Raw genomic sequence first — 25,506 nt, forward strand, 5'->3', positions numbered from 1 at the left:
TGCTTGTTTCAAGTGGACTGAAGCTAATATTACTCTAATACCTAAGGAAAATACTGATCTGACACAAGTAAAAAATTAGACACCAATATCATTATTGAATGTAGACTATAAACTTTTCACCTCGATAACGGCAGAAAGAACTAAGAAGTTCCTGACCGAATTTATACATAATGGCTTTTTGCCTAAAAAGGCAGATAAAAAATAACTTAAGAATGATTCTTGACGTGCTAGAGCAGTGGTTCTCAACCTGTGGGTCGGGACCCCATTTGGGGTCAAACGACCATTTCACGGGGGTCGCCAAACAAGGCTGTCCGCCATTTTTCTTTTCTGGCCACACCTCTGGCACCTGGTGGCACCTGGTGATGTATAAGTGGTTGGGGGTCACCACAACATGGGGAACTGTATTATGGGGTCGCGGCATTAGAAAGGTTGAGAACCACTGTGCTAGAGTATTATGAAACCCATCCAGGGAAACAAATGGCATTAATATTCCTTGATGCACAAAAAGTGTTTGATAATGTCAACTGGCCACTTATGTTTCAGCAGCTTGTAGAAATGGACTTTGGAAAAAAAAAACTTTATAAACGCAATCCAAACAATCTATGATAAACAGGCCGCTAGAATAATTGTCAATGGAGATTATACCGAAAACTTTAAGATTAAAAAGGGTACAAGACAGGGATGTCCATTATCCCCACTGCTATTTACATGAACCTGGAAGTATTGAATCGAAATATTAGGCAAGATGTAGAAAAGATGAAAAATATAAACGACAAGCATTTGCAGACCATCTGCTTTTTATATTGGAAGAGCCACTTGAAACAAGCACTAAACTGCTGGAGGCAATTATGAAGGTGTTAACAAGAGGTCGTTCCATTTTGCCCTCCGGAACATAAAAATAATTAACAATAAGAACGGATTTCAGAAACCCGGGCAGATGAAACTCAGCGTAAAAACAGCCAGCACAAAAAAAAGCAAGGATGGAAAACATTAGCGAGCAACTGTACCTCGTAAATCGGAAGGGTGTCAGAGTTCCAGGCGGCGATTCTAGCTTCGTTGACGTCAACCACAGTGACCTTAATTTTGGGGCACATTTGAGCAATCACGCTGCATGTTGGCCCACCGACGTAACCGGCCCCGATACAGCAGATTTTCTTAATTTCAAACATGACCGCTGAGAATTAGGAAACAAATTGGGACAGGGTCAGTTCGGCATCGTTTCAAAACCGCCCAAAATTGAAAAACCCACGTCAGGAATGCGTGGAAATGTTTTTTTGTTCCTAAATTGGCATTCGTGATTCCTGTTTGGAAGCACCTATAAGTCCTGCCTGAGCCAATTCTGGAAGGAATTTGCCTCCGGTGAGTAGGCTCTCAGTGTACATGCAAGCAGCAAAGGGATAGGTCATCGATCATAAATCATAGTTACCGGTTTGTCACAAGATACAAATGGCAAGTGATAAATCGTTAAGATGCCACTAGGAGAAGGTAGTAGGAAAGATGAGAAGATGAGGAGGATAATAGTAATACAGCCTTACTACATGAGTAAATATTTTTAGGCAGAAGACCAGGAGTCTTCCAACGTGGCCCTTTTATGACTAGTGGACTTCCACTCCCAGAATTCCTGAGCCAGCTTGGAAACCTCTCCCTTTCCCCTCAGCGTGGCTGGCTCAGGAATTCTGGGAGTTGAAGTCCACGAGTCATAAAAGAGCCAAGGTTGCCTACCCTTGCTCTAAACCAGTGGTTCTCAACCTTTTTAATGCCGTGACCCCCACCGGTCGTAAGTTGAGGACTACTCAACCGATTGTAAGTCGAGGACTACTCAACTGGCGCAGCACCGTTTGCAGAATGGGACTTTTGGCGGGCTCAGCAGGGCAGAGACAGCCTGGACAATTCCTATTGGCTTTTGAAAGCCAATAGAATTAGACTCTATTCAAGAGAGTCTATTCTATTGGCTTTCAAAAGCCAATAGAATAAAAGGGAGTAGCACAGCTAAGGAAAAGGGGAAAAAAATGGCAGACTGCGTTGTTTGGCGACCCCCGTGAAATGGTCGTTCGACCCCAAATGGGGTCCCGACCCACAGGTTGAGAACCACTGCTCTAAACTAATAAAGTCTACATTAATTAACATTAATTATGCTTTCATATGTTCCTCTAGGTTAGGGGTAGGCAATCTTAGCTCTTTTATGACTCGTGGACTTCAACTCCCAGAATTCCTGAGCCAGCCTGGCTCAGCTTGGAAACCTCTCCCTTTCCCCTCAGCATGGCTGGCTCAGGAATTCTGGGAGTTGACGTCCACGAGTCATAAAAGAGCCAAGGTTGCCTACCCCTGGCCTAAAATAACTGTCAATTACTGAATGACTACACCTCCTCAAAGGAGCATGACAAAGCCCCATTTTCCATACTACAGTTAGTCCTCTATTTATGGTCACATCTGAGCCCAACATTTATGTTCCTAAGGGAGAAATTTGCTTTTGCCTCACTTTGTGACTTTCCTTGCCACATTTGTTAAGTGAATCACCGCAGTTAAATTAGTAACTCGGTTGTGAAGTGACTACGGCTCCCCCCCCCATTGATTTTGCTTGTCAGAAGGTCGCAAAAGGGAATCACGTGACCCCAGGACGCTGCGACCGTCGTAAATATGGATCATTTGTCAAGCATTCATAAATCAGGTGACCACTGGGGAAGCTACAGAGGTCATAAGCGTGAAAAATGGTCATAAGTCAGTTCTTTTGGTGCCGCTGCAACTTCGAACGGTCGCTAAATGAACGGTTGTAAGTCTGGGACTGTCTGTACTGAATTACAAACCATGAAAAAAGAAAAAGAAAGGAGGATCAGACAGGCTCCTATTGACTTGGTAAAGAGCAGCATTTTTGGAAAAAAATAAAAAATCGTGCTTGCAATGTGGCTCCAGAGTAAAATTTCTTCCTTAAAATCCCTCCGCTTTCGGGAAGTGGCTTGTAAGGAGTGGCTTCCCTTCCCCCCATGCCAGAATTTTCTCCTTTTTCTTGCAAAAACAAGGAAGAAGCCGTGTGAGAAGGGAGGAGTGGGGGATTGCCCAATTGATGCAACGGAATCTGGGAGGATTTCAAAACTGGTCAGCCTTGTGGATTAGACCTTCCTGTAGCTGATTAATCCCTTCAAATGGCAAAGTGTCTCTCAAGTCTTCTTCAAGGGGGGGAGGGGGTGAAACACGGAGAGCTGATTGGATTGCATTTCACCCAGGCAAAAGATTAAGCTGGCTTATTTTGCTATTCAAAACAGAGTTGGAAGGGACCTTGGAGGTCTTCTAGTCCAGCCCTAGAACTAAGGAGAAACTTCCTGACAGTTAGAACAATTAACCAGTGGAACTACCTGCCTCCAGAAGCGGTGAATGCTCCAACACCGGAAGCTTTTAAGAAGACACTGGACAGCCATTTGTCCGAAATGGTGTAGGGTTGCCTGCCTGAGCAGGGGGTTGGACTAGATGACCTCCAAGGTCCCTTTCAACTTTATCATTATTATTATTAAGCAGGGGGTTCTATACCATTCTGGAGAAATAGCTGTCCAATCTCTGCTCAAAAACCTCCAAAGATGGACCACTCACCACTTCTGGAAGCAACTGATTTATTGTTCTAACCGTTCAGGAAGTTTCTCCTTAATTCCAGGTTGTTTCTCTCCTTGATTAGTTTCCATCCGTTGCTTCTTGTCCTGCCTTCAGGCGCTTTAGAGAATAGGTTGACTCCTTCTTCTTTGGGGCAACTCCTGAGATGTTGGAACACTGCTATCATGTCACATCTAGTCCTTCTCTTCAGTAGACTAGACATCCCCAATTCCTGCAACTGTTCTTCATATGTTTTAACCTCCAGTCCCCTGATCATCTTTGTTGCTCTTCTCTCCACATTTCCTAAAGTTTCAACTCTATTCAGTCAGGAAGGGTTTCACTATGGATCACACTGGATTTCAAATAATTACACCATGGTAATCACATCAACTTAACTGATCTGGAGATCATGTAACTTCCTTTCGGCCGAATTAGTCACACTGCTGTTATTATTATCTGCTGTTTAGCCACGACCTACGATACAGGAATTGGCAAGGGGGGGGGGGACATGATAGCCGTCTTCCAATATCTCAGGGGCTGCCCCAAAGAAGAGGGAGTCAAGCTATTTTCCAAAGCGCCTGAGGGCAGGACAAGAAGCAGTGGATGGAAACTCATCAAGGAGAGAAGAAACCTAGAACTAAGGAGAAACTTCTTGACATTGAGAACAATTAACCAATGGAACAACCTGCCTCCAGAAGCAGTGAATGCTCCAACACTGGAAGTTTTTAAGAAGAGACTGGACAGCCATTTGTCCGAAATGGTCTAGGGTTTCCTGCCTGAGCAGGGGGTTGGACTAGATGACCTCCAAGGTCCCTTCCAACTTTATTATTATTATTATTATCATCATCATCATCATCCAGCATTTTATATTTTATATATACTACTTTCCAACTAAATAGCTCTCTCGCTTTGCAATTGAAAGTGCATTTATCCTCAGCCTTTGTCAATCAGAAACCAGAAGATCTGAACTATTTATTTCTTGGCAGCAATCAAAATAGATCTAATAACATTGATCGGCCTGTGTTCAAAATGTTCAAAGCATCCCATAGCTGCCTCATAAGGCAGGAGAGAAATGTTCTCCAGATGTTATTGGGTGGCAATTTCTGCTCATCCTTACCATAGCTAAGGCTGGTAGGAATTCGAACATCTGGGAAGACAGCACTTTCAGGATGATTCCTTATTTGTTTTGATAGGAAGGGAGAAAAGCTACGAGGACATGGTTTGCCTTAGGTCAGGGTTAGGCAACCTTGGCTCTTTTGTGACTGGTGGACTTCCACTCCCAGAATTCCTGAGCCGGCCATGCTGAGGGGAAAGGGAGAGGTTTCCAAGCTGAGCCAGGCTGGCTCAGGAATTCTGGGAGTTGAAGTCCACCAGTCATCAAAGAGCCAAGGTTGCCTACCCCTGCCTTAGGCCATCTAATCGGTTGAAGGCAAATAGGATGTAGGAACTTTCCAAATATGGTAAGAAACGAAGCACCTCTCCTATTAAAGCAAGAATATAAATATATTCCTTTATAACTTTTTGAAATAAAGCGGAATAGTAGAGTGGGCCGGTGACTGAATGCCAAATCTTGAACTTAACTACGAGCTCTCAATAACATCTTGGTCAATAAAGACAGATACTCATGGCACTGGAAGTAGACATCCTGGCTCAAGAAAAAAATTCTTCTCTGGCGTTCAATTACGTCTTTCATTGCAGCCCAGCCACAGGTCTCCATTAATAAAAGAAAGCTTTGTTTCAACATAAGTCAAGTACCGGATAAAGGTACATCTCTTCTGAGGATTAAAAACAAGCTGCCCTTAAAAAGAAAAATCAGGATAGAAACTAGCAAGGCCACAATACAGTAGACCATAGGGTAACACTAATGCAGTGCTGGAAATTAATGAGGACAATGTGTGGCTGGCTTTTAAAATAGTCTCTTGGAAATTATAGCTTACTTTAAAACAGCTGCTTGGAAACAGAAGGGCAGTTGCGTGATAATTATTCTTTCCGAACTCTACAATTGCACAGCCGGGCAAGGATGATTATTCCAGATTAAACAGATTGGGGTTTGATGGAGTGAATCCATGAAGGATGCGGGATAAGTCAGGCTCACCCATTCGGTCTTTTAAGAGGGGAATCCCATTTTTGTAAAAAAAAAAAAAAAAAAAAAAAACCAAAGCAAGCCCCATTTTCCCTCCACATTTCCATCGCTGGCCAGGAGACCAAAGCAGCTCCAGAATAAACTTGCTTTAGGGAACAACATTCCAGGCAATCTTGAGTTTTTAAGGCTTCACGTTTTGCTGGGAATTTCCCCAAATGAATGAATGAATGAAGTTGGGGATGGGAAGTGAGGGGATGGGAAGTGAGGAAGAGAAAGCAACCCGCCCCCCCCCCTGCCGCCATCCCATCATTTCTTACAACCCCCTTGCCCCCACCATCCCAGGAAAAGAGGCTGAGAAGGGAGGGAGGGAGGCCCACCTCAGCCAGAGGCATGGATGAAATAGCATGTTTTTAAAGAGGAAGGAAGGGGGAAAGAAAGAAAGAAGGAAGGAAGGAAGGAAGGAAGGAAGGAAGGAAGGAAGGAAGGAAAGAAAGAAGGAAAGAAAGGACCTCAGCCAGAGAAATGGAGGAAATAGGACGTTTTAAAAAGGAAGGGGGGAAGAGAGAGAGAGATGGAGGGAGTGAGTGAGGAAGGAAGGAAAGAAAAGGGAAAGGAAGAAAAGGAAAGAGAGAGAGAGAAAGAAAGAAAGAGGAAGGAAAGAAGACCTCAGGCAGAGAAATGGAGGAAACAGGACGTTTTAAAAAGGAAGGGAGGAGGAAAGAGAGATGGAGGAAGGGAGCGAGGGAAGGGAGGAAAGAAAAGGCCTCCTCCCCCCTTCACCCCCCCCCCCAGAGCCAGCCAGTTCTCCCCCGAAGCCCCCCGGGGCCCCTGAGGTCGGAGGTACCTGCGGGACGGCTCTGGACGGGACGAGGCGAGGCTGGAGCCGGGGAGAGAGCCGGGCAGGCGCCAGAGGCGAAGTGGGGCCGCCCCGCAGCGCCGCCCCCTTTAAAGAGGCGCCTTCCTCGGGGAGGGGGAAGGGAGGAGGGGGACGGGCAGCCTCCCTCCCCGCCTGGCCCCCTTCAGGGACGGAGCCGCCGGGCTGGGCCTCGGAGCGGCCGGGCGGGAAAGGAGGGAGGGCGCCTCCTCCTCCTCCCCTTCCGCCGGAGGATGCGGAGCGCCCCTGCCGGACGCCTCTGCCCGCTTGGCCCGGGGAGGGAGGGAGGTGAAAAACGAAGGAAGGAGGGAGGCAGGAAGGAGTGAAAAGGAGAGAAAGGAAGGAGTGAAAAGGGAGGGAGAGAAAAGGAAGGAAAAGGAGAGGAAGGAAAGAAGGGAGGGAGGAGGGAGAGAAAAGGAAGGAGGAAAAAGAAAGGAGAGAAAGGGAGGGTGGGAGGGAGGAGAGAAAAGGGAGGGAGGAAAAGGGGAGAAAGGGAGGGAGGAGAGGAGGGAGAGAAAAGGGAGGAAGAGGGAAGAGGAGGGAGGGAAGTGAAAAACAAAGGAGGGAGGAAGGAGAGAAAAGGGAGGGAGAGAAAAGGAGAGAAAGGAAGGAGGGAGGGAGGCAGGAAGAAAAAGGAAAGGAGAGGAAGGAAGGGAGAGGAGAAAAAAGAAAGGAGAGAAAGGGAGGGTGGGAGGGAGGAGAGAAAAGAGAAAAGGGAGGAAGGAAAAGGAGAGAAAGGGAGGGAGGGAGGAGAGGAGGGAGAGAAAAGGAAGGAAGGAGAAAAGGGAGGAAGGAGGGAAGAAAAGGAGAGAAAGGGAGGGAGGAAAAGAGAGGGAGGAGACAAGGGAGAGAAAAGGAAGAAGAGGGAGGGAGGAGAGAAAAGGGAGGAAAGGAGGAAGGAAGGGTCTCGATGAGTGAGGGGAGAAAAGGGCAGAAGCCTGGCAGGCCAAGGTGTGTATGTGTGTGTGGGGGGGGGGTTCTGTCTGGGCTTTCTGCCTTTCCACCCCATCCCCTGCCCCCCCCCCCTTGAGCAGGGTATTAATCTACCCAAAACTCAAGCCAACTAGCAGCTACAGAGTCAGACTGGAACAAGATTGCATCCGGTAGATCAGTGGTTCTCAACCTGTGGGTCGGGACCCCATTTGGGGTCGAACGACCATTTCACGGGGGTCGCCAAACAAGGCTGTCCGCCATTTTTTCCCCTTTTCTTTGGCCACGCCCCTGGCACCCGGTGATGTATAAGTGGTTGGGGGTCACCACAACATGGGGAACTGTATTATGGGGTCGTGGCATTAGAAAGGTTGAGAACCACTGCGGTAGATGCAAACTCTCCAGGGCGTGGAGTCATGGCATGAGTTTGTGGTGTTCCCTCTTATTTTCTCTCCCTTAAAATTCTGAGCCCGGTTGCTATCAGAAAATCGGAGAGCTGGAAGGGGCAGTTAGGCCAAAAGATTTGAGCTCCTGCTCGGGGCAAAAACCCAAGTCACAGCATTGGGAATAGAGGACTGACTGATTGATCGATTGGTTATTCGCTACTGCATGAAAGATGCTTTTGCAGAACGTTCAGCAGCGAATTCGTTGGGAGACTCGTGGCGAGCTGGGGAATTCTGGGAACTGACGCCCACCACTTTTAAAATTGCCGATGTCGGAATAACGACAGAAAAATACGACAAGGGAACAATCGACCTGCTGCTACATATCCTGACTGCAGCTAGGCTTGCTTTTGCGCAAAAATGGAAGAGCAAGGAAATTCCCACAGAGGAAGAATTAATGCATAAAATATTAGCATGTGCGGAAATGGACAGGCTTACAAGGATATTAAAAGGCAAATGTGGATCAGTTTATTATGAAACCTGGGATAAATTTTACCGCTGGAGGAACTTGAAGAGGACGGTCGGGATTAAAGATGAAGGTTAAGATAGAAATGTATGTTATTTTAGAATAAGTATTGGATATAAAACTTAGATGTATATGTAGAGATGAAGAATTGATTGTAAAAAGTGGAATAAGCTGATTAGAATGTATATACTGGAATGTCACGTTAAATCCAATGTTTGTTTGTTTTTAACTCTATTATAAATAAAATTTGAAAAAAAAAATCGCCAATGTCAGACCCCTTCTTATCCAAGAGGGACTCCTTCGGTTTATCCATAGCAGTGGTTCTCAACCTTTTTAATGCTGCGACCCCCAACCGGTCATAAGTCGAGGACTACTCAACCGGTTGTAAGTCGAGGACTACTCCACTGGTGCAGCACCGTTTGCAGAATGGGACTTTTGGCGGGCTCAGCAGGGCAGAGACAGCCTGGACAATTCCTATTGGCTTTTGAAAGCCAATAGAATTAGACTCTATTCAAGAGAGTAGCACAGCTAAGGAAAAAGGGGGAAAAATGGCGGACTGCGTTGTTTGGCGACCCCCGTGAAATGGTCGTTCGACCCCAAATGGGGTCCCGACCCACAGGTTGAGAACCACTGATCCATAGGCTTCTGGACAGCACGTAAATAACGCTATCCTTCCTCCCTGTAGAACAGTGCAGGGCACTTTTAATTAGAATTTCAGAAGGGAACTTACCGATTTAAAATCACCGTCTTGAGTGTGCATCCACTGAACACAATGCACACATGCAACCGTTGACTCTCAATAAACACTGAAGTCACTGCAAAAACCACACGTGGCTCAGGAAATGCTACATGTGGAGATAGCAGATGTTATTTTGGAGTGAAGCTGTTAGCAAAGAAAGCCGGTATTCCCCCCCACCCTGAGAAAATAACAAGAGAAATACAAAATCCAGACTTTGAGAAGTTTATTAGTGGTTCTATGTATCGAGACAGATTTTAAAAAAAGTGCATAGAACAAGCCCTTTATTTCACAGCAGATTTTGTACTAAAGGATTATTACATGGCACAGATCTTTGTGTTAAAATTCAGACAATTGAAACCACGAAAACCCATCACAGTGTTATCAATCTTTTTGCCTAGGAGAATTCTTCTAAACTAAGGCATAAAGAGCTGATGCAAGTTTATGTGTGCACGTGAAATGTCAATTCTGACCCCTAAACTTTATAAACGCTGTAGAAATTCACTAAGTATAAAAACTATCTTTAGGATCTTCCAGGAGGTGTTTTTTTTTTTTTTTTAAGTTTAATTGGTGTCAGTGGCTGGGGTTTTATAAAAGCTGCAATGCCAGAAAAAGAATTTCTAAACCTTTTCTGCACAGTATTTTCACAATTAAAATCCCTTCCGTTTTTTCCCCCCTGAAGAGCTGGCTGGCAAGAATGGTTCCTAAATGCTGCTAATCCTACCATCATCCCATAAACCAGCTTTTTAAAATCTTGAAAATAGTCATCGTACTCTTCCACGTTATGTCTAGCTTGCACATTTAAAGTAGAAAAAAATAAGAGGTATCAATAGACTGATGCATGTGCTGTACATTTACCTTGTCCTGTAGTAAACCTTTAATGCAAAACCGATGATTTTGGTGCTCTGTTTCATGGTCCTGTTTCATAAAATGGCACCAAGGATTCCTACTAAGAGATTTTGGTTTGAATTACTCTCTGCTTTAAAAGGAGACTGCACTAATTGGCCTATAGTTGCTAAGGAACAAGCTGTATAATATTAATGCATATATCTTGCTTCTTCAGTTTCTCTCTGTCCAAAAGTTTATTATCAGCAGTCCTGCAAATTATTCTCGAGAATGAAATAAAACTAGGCTATTGCCATTCAGCTCCAAGACTCATAACTGCTTCATATTAATTTAAAGCTGTTCTGCCCCTTAAAAAGGGGCATTTCATAACGTTGGTAAAGATGAACAAACTTAAAAAGTTTTTTTTTTTTCATTTAAAAAAAATATAGAAAGGTTCTCAAACGCTATTTTAAGAGGAATCGTAAAATCCCCCCAAATACAGCATTACAATTCTTAGAACAATTCCCAGAATTCTTTAAATGTTACTCCACGGCAAAAGAATGGATCTCCGAAACCCAAAAAGGGGCATTTTATGAACAAATGTTGGGACAGACCAATTTGTGGCCACAGTTGATGTTAACACAAAGGGTAGATTCCTTGCTTGAAATGAATTGACCAAGTTATCAATGGAAGGATCTGTTACCAAGCTTCCTGAGACGTGTAAAAACGGAAGAAATGTTTGAAGCCTATGTCCTTAATCCTTGTATTAACCAGGTAGCAGATTAATGAACTAGCTTTAGTTACAGGATTGGTTCAAATGTATTTTCCATCCTTCAAATCCAGTAATTGGATTCATGGGAGTTCAAAAGTAACTCCGATAGCAAATTCTACCTGCCTGTAATTTATATCTCAACAGGGGGGACATGATAGCAGTATTTCAATATCTCAGGGGCTGCCCCAAAGAAGAGGGAGTCAAGATCTTCTCCAAAGCGCCTGAAGGCAGGACAAGAAGCAACGGATGGAAACTCATCAAGGAGAGAAGCAACTTGGAACTAAGGAGAAACTTCCTGACAGAACAATTAACCAGTGGAACAACCTGCCTCCAGATGCTGTGGATGCTCCAACACTGGAAGTTTTAAAGAAAAGACTGGACAGCCATTTGTCTGAAATGGTCTAGGGTTTCCTCCCTGAGCAGGGGGATGGACTAGATGACCTCCAAGAGCCCTTCCAACTTTATTATTATTACTATTATTAAGAACTCACTACCTTTAGGTAGTTTCCCTACAATATTTTTGAGAGGGGGATGGAATGAAATGGAAAAGTGATGTTCAACCACCTCATTATATTTGTTAAGACTGGTCTCATAGCTCTCCTCTAAGAATTAACGGTAACACACAGAGGTCTGTTTGCTACACAGCTACACCTTGGTGGGATAGGTTAAGTCCAAAGTCACCAGTGAATTTCTGGGGCTAGAGATGAATGCGAAGCCATGACGTCCAAGTCCACCCTCCTACATTATTTGGATCCAGCAAAAGAGATTGAAATGTTAAGGCTTCTCTAACGACTATATGGAGGACTCTTTTTTTAAAAAAAAATAAAAATAAAGGCCCAATAAATAAAAAGCCCTTGTTAAAATGAATTTGGCCAGGTTGGAGAAAGCTCTTGTGCGTTTTTGAAAACGGTCAAGGAAAAACAGGCAGAATCCCTCCTGGAATTTAAAGATGCAATGTTATGCATGCTTTACTCAGCGGTTACTATCAGCAGACTAAAGCTCGGTGTTTGGCGGCAGGAATGTTCTGAAGCTGCTTAAAATGCAGAACATTCGCCCAACTTTAGACACTGGAACTGCATTCACACAAAAGGTCAAACCCCCCCTTGCATTGTCCTTGATAGTAATTCAAGGATTAAAAAAAAAAAAATACAGCAGGAAGGCAAAATTTCATTTTTAATGCGTGCCGTTGTGCCCAAAGGGGGGGGGGAATGACAATAAAGGTTATCTATCTATCTGACTTAATGTGCAAGAATGTAAAATGTTCACAAGGCTTCAGCTTCCATCGCTGTTGGACATCGAAAGGCCAGTTTGAAGAAGGCAAATGACAGCGTCGGCCGTCAAGCCATTGTCCACCTCACGTGTTCTGAAGGAACAGAATTATAGTTTGAACCAAGTTTAAGGCTACAAATAGGGGCACTGTCATTTTGAACTTCTCTGGAAAGAGGGGATTTTGTTAACTGGCTGGCATCCCGGTTAGCGTGAATAACCAAACTTGAAACATTTTAAAAATGGCTCAGCACCCAAAAACATGGATCTGTAGGTGATTCTGTAGAGCCAGACTGTTATTGATGCCCTTCGGTTGCTTCATGGTGCAGTAGATAACTTTAATTGTTGGAACTTCTATTTCAGGTGCCTGGCTGAGGAATTCTGGGAGTTGAAGTCCAAAAGTCATCAAAGGGCCAAGTTGGAAGACCCCTATTCTATTTGTAGAAGATATTTGCAAAAAAAAAAACCAACAAAAAAACCCCAACCCTATACACTCCCTTCCCAAAATCACAAATATGCTCACAAGGAGGGGTTAAATGTTTGTTCCCTGTATTTTGGAGAGACCCTATGTTGCTGAGATGATCGGTTACACACAGAACATTTAATTTTAAAAATGGCAATCGCTCACGCGTTTTTTTTTTAAAACAGGTGAACCGCTGGCAATTGGCACTGTTTTCAGCACGAAATTTCTCTGCAAAGCTCGGTGTACACTAATCCACAGATTTGGAAAATACTGGACCAAAATGTCACCTGCACAAGTTAAGTCTTAGCCTAGGCACATAGAATAAATTCAATGTTTGATTTTAAAAACTGGTCTTAAAAAGGTTGACACAGTAGCTGCTTAACTCTGTAATTTACCGTACTGCGTGAGTGAGATGTCCTTTTTACAACTGGAAGACATGAAGTTATCTTTGTGGATTTCAACGACCTGTAGAGTTCAGCTGCCAGAATTCCTCAGCCAGGAATTCTGAGAGCTGAAGTTCCTAAGTCTTAAAAGTTGCCAATCCCTGGTTGGGATTGTTTTCAGGAAAAGAAAAGGGATAACATCGACACGTTCAGCTTCGTAGAAGCTTAACGTGCCAATTTTGCTTCTCCTTTCTAACAGGCAGACTACTCAAAATTTGCAGTTTTGGCACCCCGTTCGTGGAGTGCCAACTCACGGACTGTGCTGTGGCCTCGTGCTGCCAAGGGTTTGGTTGTGTCGATGTTCCATCAGCAATTGAATAACACGTAAAACATGTTAATCTAATGCAATCCAGAACTTCGTTTTGACCGCAGGAGCTTTTAAACAGTTGCAGTGAAGGAGACCGTCCTACTGATGTGTTGATTGGCATGTATTATGCTGTGATTCTTTTTTTTTTAACTTGAGGTTTGTTCCAATCCAAGTCCACGGGGAAAATCATTGTGTAAGGGTGGTACTAGTTTTAAATGTAAATTTTTATTTGTTATCTTCCTTCCTTCCTTCCTTCTCTCTCTCTCGCTCTTCTCCCTCTCCCTATAAAATGGCTCCTAGATAAAACTATAACTAGTTTACGTCAGCTTTCATACTCTGATGTCATCTACATTGCTGACTCTGCCAGCTAGGAATATGACACAATAGTCAGCATACGCGAAAGGCACTAATTGGAGAAGGCTGTGGAATATGTGAACTTTTTGAAAATAGACACGGTGGAAACGTTTGCGGGAATTTTCCCAGAAAATGGGTGTACAAAGATCGCAGAGGAGTGTACTGTAATTTTTAATCTCTAAATAGATAGGAAAAAAGAAAACCCACTAGTCTGAACAGGTTCAACCGATTATCAATAGAGAGATTTAACTTTTTTTTCTTTAAATATTGCAGGGGACAGAAGCGCAACACTCATCGCTAAAACACTGACGCTTCCCCACCACGTGAAGTTAATCCGTTTAAATGTCATTTAAGAAATAGAAAAAGAAAATGGATATTGTATATGTACAGAACAGAACCCTACTGTACAAGGATAAGGAATGCTGTGATCACGTTCTTTCTTTTGGTCATTGAAGATTAAACTTGTTAAGCTTTTTCAGGAAATCTCAGTCGACGGCTGGAGCCGGTGGATCTTGTCCCTGTGTGTGAAGAACGGAATTAGAAGTCTCTGGATTTTGCAAAAGAGGAGATGTTGTCCACTTAAAAAGATCCTCATACATCTTTACAAATTTTTTAATTAGATTAGAACTCAGAGTCTTAAATGTGTGGTTTAAGAATAGGTCTATTCATAGAGATGGGTGGCACAGGGAGGAATACACATCTAAAAGGAGAGAAGCACTGAAAGAAAGTTGAAAGGGGGCAATGAGGGATTCTAAATGTAAAACAAGCCATTTTGGGGTACTGCAGAGAGATGAGCTTTGTAATAAACGTACAAGGAAGAGCCAGACAGAAGAAGGAAGAGAAAAATTGAGACAAGAAAACAATCACTGTATGAAGAAAATAAGATATGATTTCTCTCACAGTGAATAACTAGAACAGGGCTGTTCAATCATGGCAACTTTAAGATCTGTGGACATCAACCCACAGAATTTCCCAGCCAATCAGGCTGGCTGGGGAATTCTGGAAGTTGAAATTACAAGAATTAAATTTGCCGAGGTTGAACTAGGTCAGGGGTAGGCCACCTTGGCTCTTTTATGACTGGTGGACTTCAATTCCCAGAATTCCTGAGCCAGCCTGGCTCAGCTTGGAAACCTCTCCCTTTCCCCTCAGCGTGGCTGGCTCAGGAATTCTGGGAGTTGAAGTCCATGAGTCATGAGGGGGCCATAGTTCCCCCATGCTGGCTCAGGAATTCTGGGAGTTGAAGTCCATCAGGCATAAAAGAGCCAAGGTCGCCTACCCCTGGACTAGGGGTCTTCAAACTTGGTCCTTTTATGACTTGTGGACTTCAACTTACAGAATTCCTGAGCCAGCATGGGGGAACTGTGACCCCTTCATGACTTGTGGACTTCAACTCCCAGAATTCCTGAGCCAGCATGGGGGAACTATGGTCCCTTCATGAGTTGTCGACTTCAACTCCCAGAATTCCTGAGCCAGCTTGGCTCAGTTTGGAAACCTCTCCCTTTCCCCTCAGCATGGCTGGCTCAGGAATTCTGGGAGTTGAAGTCCACCAGTCACAAAAGAGCCAAGGTTGCCTACCCCTGAACTAGAAAGTCAACAAAACAAAACAGGATGTAGAGGCTACCTGGAACAAAAGGAAAAGAATCTTATTAGTGCCAAAGAAGTAGGTGGAGTTACACTAATGGGAAGTATGAAAGAAGATGCACGCAGAATGATTGCTGCCCAAAGGGAGACGAGACAGATTGTATGGGGTGTGCAGACGGAGAAAAAGCAGCGAAGAACACAGTCAAAGAAAACAAGGAAACTGTTAAAAGCTAAAAGAGGAAGGGAAAATGAAGAGCTGTTTAGATTGGAGGGAGGGGGTAAATCTGAGAAACCAAAGTGGCTAGCAAGGAGCTTTCAAGAGAACGAAAGCAATGCCATTTAGAATCCTAGCCTTATCTGTTAACCAGGTTATCGCCAATAAAGGCTCAAAGGAGTATTCAAACAGCCCTCTCTGTTTTCTTGCAAGCCCTGGGTGTGAATCCTCATTATTCTCCACAAGCCCCGGGGACAAAAATTGTCTAATGTGGTCTAACTCGAATGATTTTACCAAACAGCAATGCAATATTGCGACATCCTAGAAAAATAGTCCTACTGAAACAGTGCCGCACAAAGCTAACACAGGACGAGCGGATTATAGTTTTCGCCTTGTATTATACTAGACATGTCAAACACAAGGCCCGGGGACCGGATGCGGCCCGCGAAGTGGTTTCATGTGGCCCGCGAAGCCATCCTGGAAACAGTGAGGGAATGGCCCCCGCTGCCTTGGCCCTGGCCCAGGCCAGCCGGGAGCCAAGGTACAATTTTGTGGTGGCCATCTATGCTGAAACGCATTCAGTCTTAGCTCCACAAGGCCGTCCGGAAACAGCGAGGAACCAGCCCGTGCCGTGTCGCCCCCGCTCCCTGGGTGCGTGCTGGGGAGGGGTCACCCTTTGTGAGGAATGAAGAAATGGACCATGCCTTGGCGCTTGCTCCGGTCCCACCCCCCTTCACCAGAGACCCTCAGATCTGTCCCACTCCTGCCCAGGCCCCCACAGGCCCCCTTGACGTGAACGATGTAGAACTGGCCATGCCCACCCAATACGCCACACCCACTCCATCCATCCCCACCCAGAAGGCTGCACCCACTCTGGCCACACACCCCCGCCTCCCCGAGGGCAACCGCAATGCTGATGTGGCCCTCAGTGAAATTGAGTTTGACACCCCTGTATTATACATTTCCTTCCCGCTCTGCGTTACCCAGCCGAAGAAAATAAATGCCTCGCGGGAACAGACTCACGCTATGCGGGCGAGAGGGCTTTTCAGCAGTAATCGATCTCCTTAAGCTGGTGGGTCTCATCAAGAACAAAACCAGTGCTAGAACCAGCCAGCCCACCATCATCATGGTGACACCAAAGTCATTGTCAGCAGAGGGATTCGGTCCCGGCACTAGAAAAAAACACGAGCACACGAAAGAAAGAGAAGGCAGAATTAACTTCGGACACGTCAACAAATTTGTCAGCAAGGAAACAGGATCCTGACGTAGCTCTGACTTATTCTTCACGACGAAAGGAACAGATAGGACCCCAACCCATCCCTTGAGGATTCTGCTGCCAGGATTCATAGCACATAGGAAGCTGGTTGGGAGGAACACAGTAACTGAATCTTAGTCACAATCCAAACTCAGACTGAGATGATGAATCGTTCTTTGGGCGTCTTTTCCACTTCACCTTGGCTGACTTTCAACTGAGCATCTATAAATCTCAAAGGACCTACAATCCCATCTAGCAAACTCTGGCTTCCATACCTTCCTTCTGCTAGCTCCATCTTCCCCAACTGTAAATCAGTGGTTCTCAACTTTTTTAATGCCGTGACCCCCCCCCCAACCGGTCGTAAGCCGAGGACTACTCAACCGGTCGTAAGTCGAGGACTACTCAACTGGTGCAGCCCCGTTTGCGGAATGGGACTTTTGGCGGGCTCAGCAGGGCAGAGACAGCCTGGACAATTCCTATGGGCTTTTGAAAGCCAATAGAATTAGACTCTATTCAAGAGAGTCTATTCTATTGGCTTTCAAAAGCCCATAGAATAAAAGGGAGTAGCACAGCTAAGGAAAAGGGGGGAAAAATGGCGGACTGCGTTGTTTGGCGACCCCCGTGAAATGGTCGCTCGACCCCAAATGGAGTCCCGACCCACAGGTGGAGAACCGCTGCTGTAAATTATAGTTGCAATCCCAACGAGGTGCTGGAAGTGATGAGGTTGACTTGGGCAAAGCTGAGCTAGCTTGTCAATAGGACATCTTATCTGAATGCATAAACAACACGGCTTTTCCTTAATTCCAGCATCACGCCCGACCGTTCATCATGGCATTCCAAATTAGCAGCCACAGATTGTATTTTTGGCTGGTGGATGCATGTCCAAATAAAAGAAAGGTTACCATTATTTTTTTATTATTATTTATCTTACCGTAAGGATCCTAAACGGGGCTTAAAAGCAAGGCAACTTATTTTTAAATCTTCATCACAACTTTCCCCCCCACCGATCAACCAAATTTAATCTATTAAATTGATTAAAATTGCAACTATGCTACCTTTCTTAAAAAAAAAAAAACAACCTTTAATTTAGTTAGATTGATGGTATTTAAAAAATTACTGCTGGAAGAGATTGCCATATGTAGCACTAAAATAAATACTAGTTTATAATTGAAGTGAGGATTTATCAAAAGAGACTGGATAAAGCAATGTTCTCTTCCGTAGTCCACAAATGTGCTGATGCTGCTATATTATTAAACAAAATATAAGCCATCATACAAAAGCGTATGATAAGACTGCTTTGTCAATTATTGGTCACAGAAATGGGATACTGAAAACTACCTCCTTAGAAATCGCCAAGACTTCTGGCTAAGCAATGCAGCCCCCCCCCCAAAAATGAATACCAGAAATGAAATATACACAGAAAACAAAACTGGGTGCCAAAAGTTTAAGCATCCAAGGCTTCTTTCTGAATGCAAAAAGTCAACAGCAGACCTCAAAGCTATTTGCATGTTCCAAGCCAGGCACATCCTGAATGACAGCTCTCTTTAATGAAAAGACCATTTGTCAAACGTATGAATGAGGCTTTCAGCTTTACCGAGCAAAGGTATTAGGTTGTGGTATTGCCATGAAAGAAAGAAAGAAAGAAAGAAAGAAAGAAAGAAAGAAAGAAACAAAGAAAGAAAGAAAGAAAGAAAGAAGGAGGGAGAGGGAGGGAGGGAGGGAGGGAGGGAGGGAGGGAGGGAGGGAGGGAGGGAAGGAAAAGGTATTACTTTGTGGCATGTGGCATGAAAGAAAGAAAGAGAGAAAGAAAAAGAAAGGGTATTACTTTGTGGCATGCGTCATGAAATAAATAAATAAATGAATGAAAGAAAGAAATTAGTTTGTAGCATGCATCATAAAAAAGAAAGAAAAAAGGAAAGAAAGAAAATAGAAAGAAAGCAAAGATATTAGTTTGTAGCATGCATCATAAGGAAGGAAGGAAGGAAGGAAGGAAGGAAGGAAGGAAGGAAGGAAAGAAAGAAAAAGAAAGATAGCAGGAAAGAACAGTATTTGAATAGCAGCTCTTAAATATGCTAAACATCTCATGCAGAAATAGGAATGCATGTATATGTGTCAACAAAATAAAGAATAATTATCATTACTGTTCACATGTCTAGAGTACATTGTTCTGATTTCTGATGTGTCGGACCTTACAGGAGGAGAGTGCATTAGTTTATGGAACTAAAAAAAAAAAAAAAAAAAAATCAGGTATCTGGGCGTAGCTTTCCCGACTATCAAGTTTTATTTAAAGGCCTAAATTTTGTATCACATACATCTAATACATCTGTTTTCTGTATCAGTCCCACTCTGGAATGTCTCCCCGCATTCTTTACACCTCTTGGTATGATAAGAGTTTCCAATTTTTTTTGGGGGGGGGGGAAATAGGTTGGAATATGAACAATTCAGGAGTTGCCACTCCACTATTACTTCTAGCACATGGTATGCTTTTCTCACAATTGCTATTGGGACTGTCTGGAAGCAAAAATTCATTACACAGAGAGAGAGAGGGGGGGGGGAGAGAGAGAGAGAGAGCGAACTATAGATGCATAGATAGAGAGACAGACAGAGATAGAGGCATAGACAGAGAGAGAGAGAGGCATAGATAGAGATAGAGGCAGAGAGAGAGAGAGAGAGAAAGATAGAGGCATAGATAGACACAGATAGAGATAGACAGAGATAGAGAGAGAGAGAGAGAGAGGCATAGATATAGATAGAGGCATAGAGAGAGAGAGAGGGAGAGGGAGAGAGAGAGGGAGAGAAAAATATAAAGGCATAGATAGACAGAGATAGAGAGACAGAGAGAAAGAGAGAGGCATAGATAGATAGAGATAGAGGCATAGATAGAGGCAGAGAGAGAGAGCGCGAAAGAGATATAGACAGATAGAGGCATAGATAGACAGAGAGAGAGACAGAGACAGACAGAGATAGAGGCATAGACAGAGAGAGAGAGACAGAGAGAGAGGCATAGATAGAGATAGAGGCAGAGAGAGAGAGAGAGAGAGAGAGAGAAAGAAAGATAGAGATAGAGGCATAGATAGACAGAGAGAGAGAGAGAGAGAGAGAGAGGCATAGATAGAGATAGAGGCAGAGAGAGAGAGAGAGAGAGAGAAAGAAAGATAGAGATAGAGGCATAGATAGACAGAGAGAGACAGAGATAGAGGCATAGATAGACAGACAGAGATAGAGATAGACAGAGATAGAGGCATAGATAGACAGACAGAGATAGAGATAGACAGAGATAGAGGCATAGATAGACAGAGAGAGAGAGAGAGAGGCATAGACAGACAGAGAGAGATAGAGATAGACAGAGGCGTAGACAGAGAGAGGGGGGGAGGGAGGCAGAGAGAGAAAGAGACACACACACACAGAGATCTGAATGTGTTAACTTCTGTGGCAGGCTAAGATTTTCAGACCTGACTCATTTATTTGTAATAGCAGAAGAGACATCATACTGACTTCAGCTGGACCACAATTCACTTACTTCCTCCACAACTTTTCCATCATGAAAACATCCATCAGGAAGCAAAAGAATTACAGAAGGATGAGTCAGAGGCAAACAACTAACAGATGACCTGGGCCATCATTTGTTAATCTTACTTTATTATAACGTATTAGCACACTTAGCACCTTGTATAACCAAATTACCAAATTTTATGAAAATTTATTCTGGCAACCACTGTATAACATCTTATAATTGTGGCCACAATTAGCACAGTCTCCAATTCTATTACTACAATAATCATAAGTGATTATTCTGGTTATATTACCAGCCGGTAACGGTTGTGATGTCTTGGGACCAACCAGGAAACAAATCCAGTTTCAAAATCTTTGATTAAGATGCTGTTTTCATGCTAAAAACGTCAAGGTATTTCCCCCCCCCCCAGTTCAGATTAATCATAACTAATAAGAGATGCCTGTGTTAATCAGAACAAAGGCAAGACAGAAGGTGGTGTGTGCAGATTAAGTTATTTTGGCTTACACTGGCTAGTGCAGTGGTTCTCAACCTTTTTAATGCCGCGACCCCCCAACCGGTCGTAAGTCGAGGACTACTCAACTGGTGCAGCACCATTTGCAGAATGGGACTTTTGGTGGGCTCAGCAGGGCAGAGACAGCCTGGACAATTCCTATTGGCTTTTGAAAGCCAATAGAATTAGACTCTATTCAAGAGAGTCTATTCTATTGGCTTTCAAAAGCCAATGGAATAAAAGAGAGTAGCACAACTAAGGAAACGGGGAAAAAAATGGTGGACTGCGTTGTTTGGCGACCCCCGTGAAATGGGGTCCCGACCCACAGGTTGAGAACCACTGGGCTAGTGTAATGTATTTGTTCTTCAATCATCATGTTTCACATTGTAACCGTCTATTCCTAGTAAATATTCTCGCCCTCCAATTACTTACGTTCCTGAAGACATTCTGTATCCGTGCAATAGGACTGAGATTGCCGTAACTGAAATGAAGACAAGGACACGAGTTTAATTAGATTTTACCAGGTCTGAAGCTTGCTGGACAATCTCCAAAGATTAAAATACCCTGGAGAATTAAATGTCGTTTATAAGAAATCCATCTCTGCCACCGGTCATAATCGCCTGCTCTGTGGCAAAATGTGGCTTGTGCATCTTATTCCCTACGTTCCTACGAACTGTAGGAATATCTACAGAAATGTAGATATTCATCAGAATTTCTCACTATTCACAGCAGAGCCAATAAAAAATTTCGGAGAAAATCTGACATTGGCCAATAAAGTTCAACGCTACCATAAATTGCTCTCTGTAACTATGCAAGTTTATTACTATATATAATTGGAAATTTTAGGAACACTAAATGATGCTATCATTATATGTGTTTCCTAAAACTCTTGACACTGATTCTGTTCTAGAGCAAAATAGGACCTATACACAGCATACTCATTTCTTGGGACCTGCCCCCCAAACCCTGGATTGCTTTACAGTACTCATAATAATAATAATCTTTACTGATTAGCCCGTGGGCCATTATATCAAGGTGCAGCGTTCCAAACACACGTTATACTAAAATGCAGTAAAAACAATTCAGAATGGAATGGGTTAAAATATAATTTAGAATGAAATAGAAATAAAATACAATTTAAAATGAAATTGGGATAAAATTCATTTTTAAAATGAAACTAGAATCAAATACGGCAATTTAAGATGTAGATAGATAAAATACGATCAAATTGAAGGCAGGACAAGAAGCAATGCATGGAAACTAATCAAGGAGAGAAGCAACCTAGAACTAAGGAGAAACTTCCTGGCAGTTAGAACAATTAACCTGTGGAACAACCTGCCTCCAGAAGCGCTGGAGGTTTTTAAGAAGAGACTGGACAGCCATTTGTCTGAAATGGTATTATATCCCTAGGAATGGAACCTGACTTTTTATTGCTTCTAATGAGTCCATAAACAGACTTCTACCTTACTGTATGTGTGTGTTTTTTGCTTTTAAACCAGTGGTTCTCAACCTGTGGGTCGGGACCCCATTTGGGGTCGAACGACCATTTCACAGGGGTCACCAAACAAAGCAGTCCGCCATTTTTCCCCCTTTTCCTTAGCTGTGCTACTCCCTTTTATTCTATTGGCTTTCAAAAGCCAATAGGAATTGTCCAGGCTGTCTCTGCCCTGCTGAGCCTGCCAAAAGTCCCAATCTGCAAACGGGGCTGCACCAGTTGAGTAGTCCTTGACTTATGACTGGTTGAGTAGTCCTCGACTTACGACCGGTTGGGCGTCGCGGCATTAAAAAGGTTGAGAACCACTGTTTTAAACCGAAGAGGGCAATATTAACATAAATTTAAGCTGATGGAAAGCCATATGGCTGCGTTAGCAAACTCTCTTAGAGAGCTGCTTTCATTTATTACACTCTTGATTCTTAATGCCATCATCATGACCGTCAGGCAGAATCCCAATTGTGTCTCACTTAACAACGGAATTAGCCAGCCGACATTAAATCAAGGCAAGACACGGCGACTATATATTAAGATCGGAGACGGTGGGCCCGTCTTTTGAAAGAGCAGCACTTGGAAAAGTCCTTAGTAAACCTCATGAAGGGACTTTTTTTTTTTAAATAGCATCTTAGTGTAAAAGATATCCTTTCCAGAGGAAAAACTTGGCGTATTTGGAATTCTACCGCTCAGAATCATTTATGTACTTGCGTTCTTATGTTTGGAGAATATCCAAGAATGTTGAAGTTTAGGATAGCAGAGATTGAAAACAGATTGTCCTGAAGGGTAAGAAATTTTTTGCTTTTTTCTGTCAAAGACTATGCAATCTCTTGCTTCAGGGTGGGGTTAGGGCGTCACAGATTGGAGCCGAGCATTTACTGGCGGGAATTCGGCTGCAGACAATGACTCTTTGCACCCAGAGAGAGAGAAATATCTGCCTCTAGCGAGGATTGAACTCGCGGCCTCCAGATTGTGAGGCGAGAGCGGCACCCCTAGGCCACCAAGCCAACTCCATCAAGGTAAGGAATATCACCTTGAAAAAAAAAAAAAAAATCGGTTGCAAAGTTGAAATAACAAACTGGTAAGCAGGATTTCAGCTCAGGGGCTCCCCCTGGTGGACTTGGGTCATCCTTGAGGCACATACAACTTACAACAATTCATTTAGTGACCGTTCAAAGTTACAACGGCACCAAAGTGACCTAGAACCGTTTTTCACACTTACAACTGTTTGCAGCATACCCCCCATGGTCACGTGATCAAAATTCAGACGCTTGGCCATTGACTCGCATTTGTGACGGTGGCAGTGTTCCCCCGGGGTTGTGTTGATCCCCTTTTGTGATCCTCTGACAAGCAAAGTCAAGGGGGACTGCAGTGATTCACATAACAACCGTGGCAAGGAAGGTCGTAAAATGAGGCAAAACTCACTTAACAAATGTCCCACTTAACAACGGAAATTTTGGGCTCCACTGTGGTCCTAACCTGAGGACTAGCTGCATGGTAATGTACAGTAACAGCTACCCAAGAGACTGCCAGCGTGAAGCCACTCGTGTGTAGGAATCTCAAATCTGGATCTAAGAATAGTTTGATACAATAACTTTAGGAAATGAACAAGGAACACATACTCGTTTTGTGCTGGGAAAAATAAAAATAACAGTGTGAGCTTCCCAGCAATTTCCATAGAACAATACAGAGTTTTTTATTAGATAGATAGATAGATAGATAGATAGATAGATAGATAGATAGATAGATAGATAGATAGATAGATAGATAGATAGATAGATATCTAAAATGGTTTTAAAGATACAAGTCTCAGGTATATATATTCATATTCAAAAATTAAAACACAGATCACTGAGACTAAAAATTTATTAAAAACTTAGTTTTCGTCAGCAGACGCTGTTAGCAGACGCTGATGAAAGCTAAGTTTTTAATAAATTTTTAGTCTCAGTGATCTGTGTTTTAGTTTTTGAATATATATACACACACACACACACACACACACACACACACACACACACGTGTGTGTGTAGGTCTTTGGTTATTCGGGTTTTCTCCTGCGTCAAATTGGAAGTGTCTTGGCGACGTTTCGACGAAGTCTCATTCGTCATCTTCAGGCTGGTATTTTCGGCTTCGTGCTTCTAGGAGCAAAACTCGTGCTCCTAGAAGCACGAAGCCGAAAACACCAGCCTGAAGATGACGAATGAGACTTCGTCGAAATGTCGCCAAGACACTTCCAATTTGACGCGGGAGAAAACCCAAATAACCAAAGACCTACATACAAACACCTGCGAAAACCTCAGAAAACATACATACACACACACACACACAGAGAGAGAGAGAGAGAGAGAGAGAGAGAGAGAGAGAGAGAGAGAGAGAGAGTTAGAGATATATAGTTAGAGATAGATAGAGATAGATAGATGGATAGATAGATATACAGATATAGATTTTATTAGTTTTTATAGGGTTAGGAATAAGATGGGGTCGGGATTAGGGTTAGGATTTGGGTTAGGGTTGAGGTTTATCCAAATAACATTTTCAATATTTAGCAAACAGCATAATGTCTGGGTACATGCATGTAACTAACAACAATAGATGTAGTTAATTATCATAAACAATATCTTAATTAATCACTCAACAGCCTTCATTTTGTTAATATATTCAAAATTACACATCATGTTCCTTTCTCTCTGCCTCGTTTTTCTAGCCATTGATGGAAATTATCCCATGTTCTAAAGTACATTGAGTCTTCTCTCTCTTTAATCTTTAAAGTCCATCTGTCCATTTTTCATTATATTGATGTCACTTGAGTAATTGTGGATTAAGGTAATGATAAAAAGTCTGCCTGTGGATGACAAGACAGGAGAATTGCTGGGGGAGGGAACAAATACCAATAAAGGAGAATATTAGTAGCTCAGGGTTGAAATGAGGGGTCCTTGGTGCTCTCTGAGCTTGCTTGTTTTCTTACAGACGTTTCATTACCCGACTAGGTAACATCATCAGTGCTTGTGGAAAATTAAATCTCAAGGATTCTTGGTGGCTGTCACAGCTCTTAGATACAACATATAACTCCTACAGTAATACCACATTCTATTGTGTGAACTTTTGCTTTGCTATCCCCAAAATACTAATATGATCAAAGATTACCAATTTTGTTTTTCATTATTTTGTGTGATTTATGAAAGCCTATTTCTATCTTCCAGTAATTTTTTTTTCAGCATGTGGAAAGAGGGCATAAATATTGAGAAGACCCTCCATAAAGCACCCCAAGACTGGACAAGAAGCAACGGATGGAAACTAAGCAAGGAGAGAAGCAACCTGGAACTAAGGAGAAACTTCCTGACAAGTGAGAACAAATAACCAGTGGAACTCCTTGCCTCCAGAAGTTGTGAATGCTCCAACACTGGAAGTTTTTAACAAGAGATTGG

General features: G+C 43.2%; 2 protein-coding genes and 1 long non-coding RNA gene across 6 annotated transcripts in view; 1 reads left to right on the plus strand and 2 right to left on the minus strand.

Moving 5' to 3' along the window:
- The window catches only part of UGDH (UDP-glucose 6-dehydrogenase), a 20,752-nt gene extending 14,002 nt beyond the window's left edge, over positions 1-6,750 (minus strand). The window contains exons 1-2 of one of the 2 annotated variants that reach the window (XM_039325276.1): positions 6,507-6,750; positions 1,008-1,174 (exon numbers count right to left, since the gene is read on the minus strand). In XM_039325276.1, the coding sequence (XP_039181210.1) occupies positions 1,008-1,169 (162 nt within the window). In that variant the 5' untranslated portion in view covers positions 1,170-1,174; positions 6,507-6,750. Of the gene's footprint in view, positions 1-1,007; positions 1,175-6,506 lie in introns of those variants that run through there. The other variant, XM_039325278.1, reaches the window with a different exon arrangement.
- An 857-nt stretch (positions 6,751-7,607) lies between these two features.
- On the plus strand, positions 7,608-10,392 carry LOC120299937. Its single transcript, XR_005554505.1, has 2 exons — positions 7,608-7,665; positions 9,061-10,392. It is a non-coding gene; the product is annotated as an uncharacterized LOC120299937 (long non-coding RNA).
- Positions 10,393-12,605: 2,213 nt separating this feature from the next.
- The window catches only part of SMIM14 (small integral membrane protein 14), a 32,435-nt gene continuing 19,534 nt past the window's right edge, over positions 12,606-25,506 (minus strand). For all 3 annotated transcript variants that reach the window (XM_039325270.1, XM_039325269.1, XM_039325271.1), the window contains exons 3-5: positions 21,028-21,076; positions 16,360-16,508; positions 12,606-14,059 (exon numbers count right to left, since the gene is read on the minus strand). In XM_039325270.1, coding sequence (XP_039181204.1) covers positions 14,027-14,059; positions 16,360-16,508; positions 21,028-21,076 — 231 coding nt within the window. In that variant the 3' untranslated portion in view covers positions 12,606-14,026. The remainder of the gene's footprint in view (positions 14,060-16,359; positions 16,509-21,027; positions 21,077-25,506) is intronic.

Source organism: Crotalus tigris, unplaced genomic scaffold, assembly GCF_016545835.1.
Source record: "Crotalus tigris isolate CLP2741 ecotype Arizona unplaced genomic scaffold, ASM1654583v1 scf7180000024321.1087588, whole genome shotgun sequence".
Taxonomy (NCBI): Eukaryota; Metazoa; Chordata; class Lepidosauria; order Squamata; family Viperidae; genus Crotalus; species Crotalus tigris.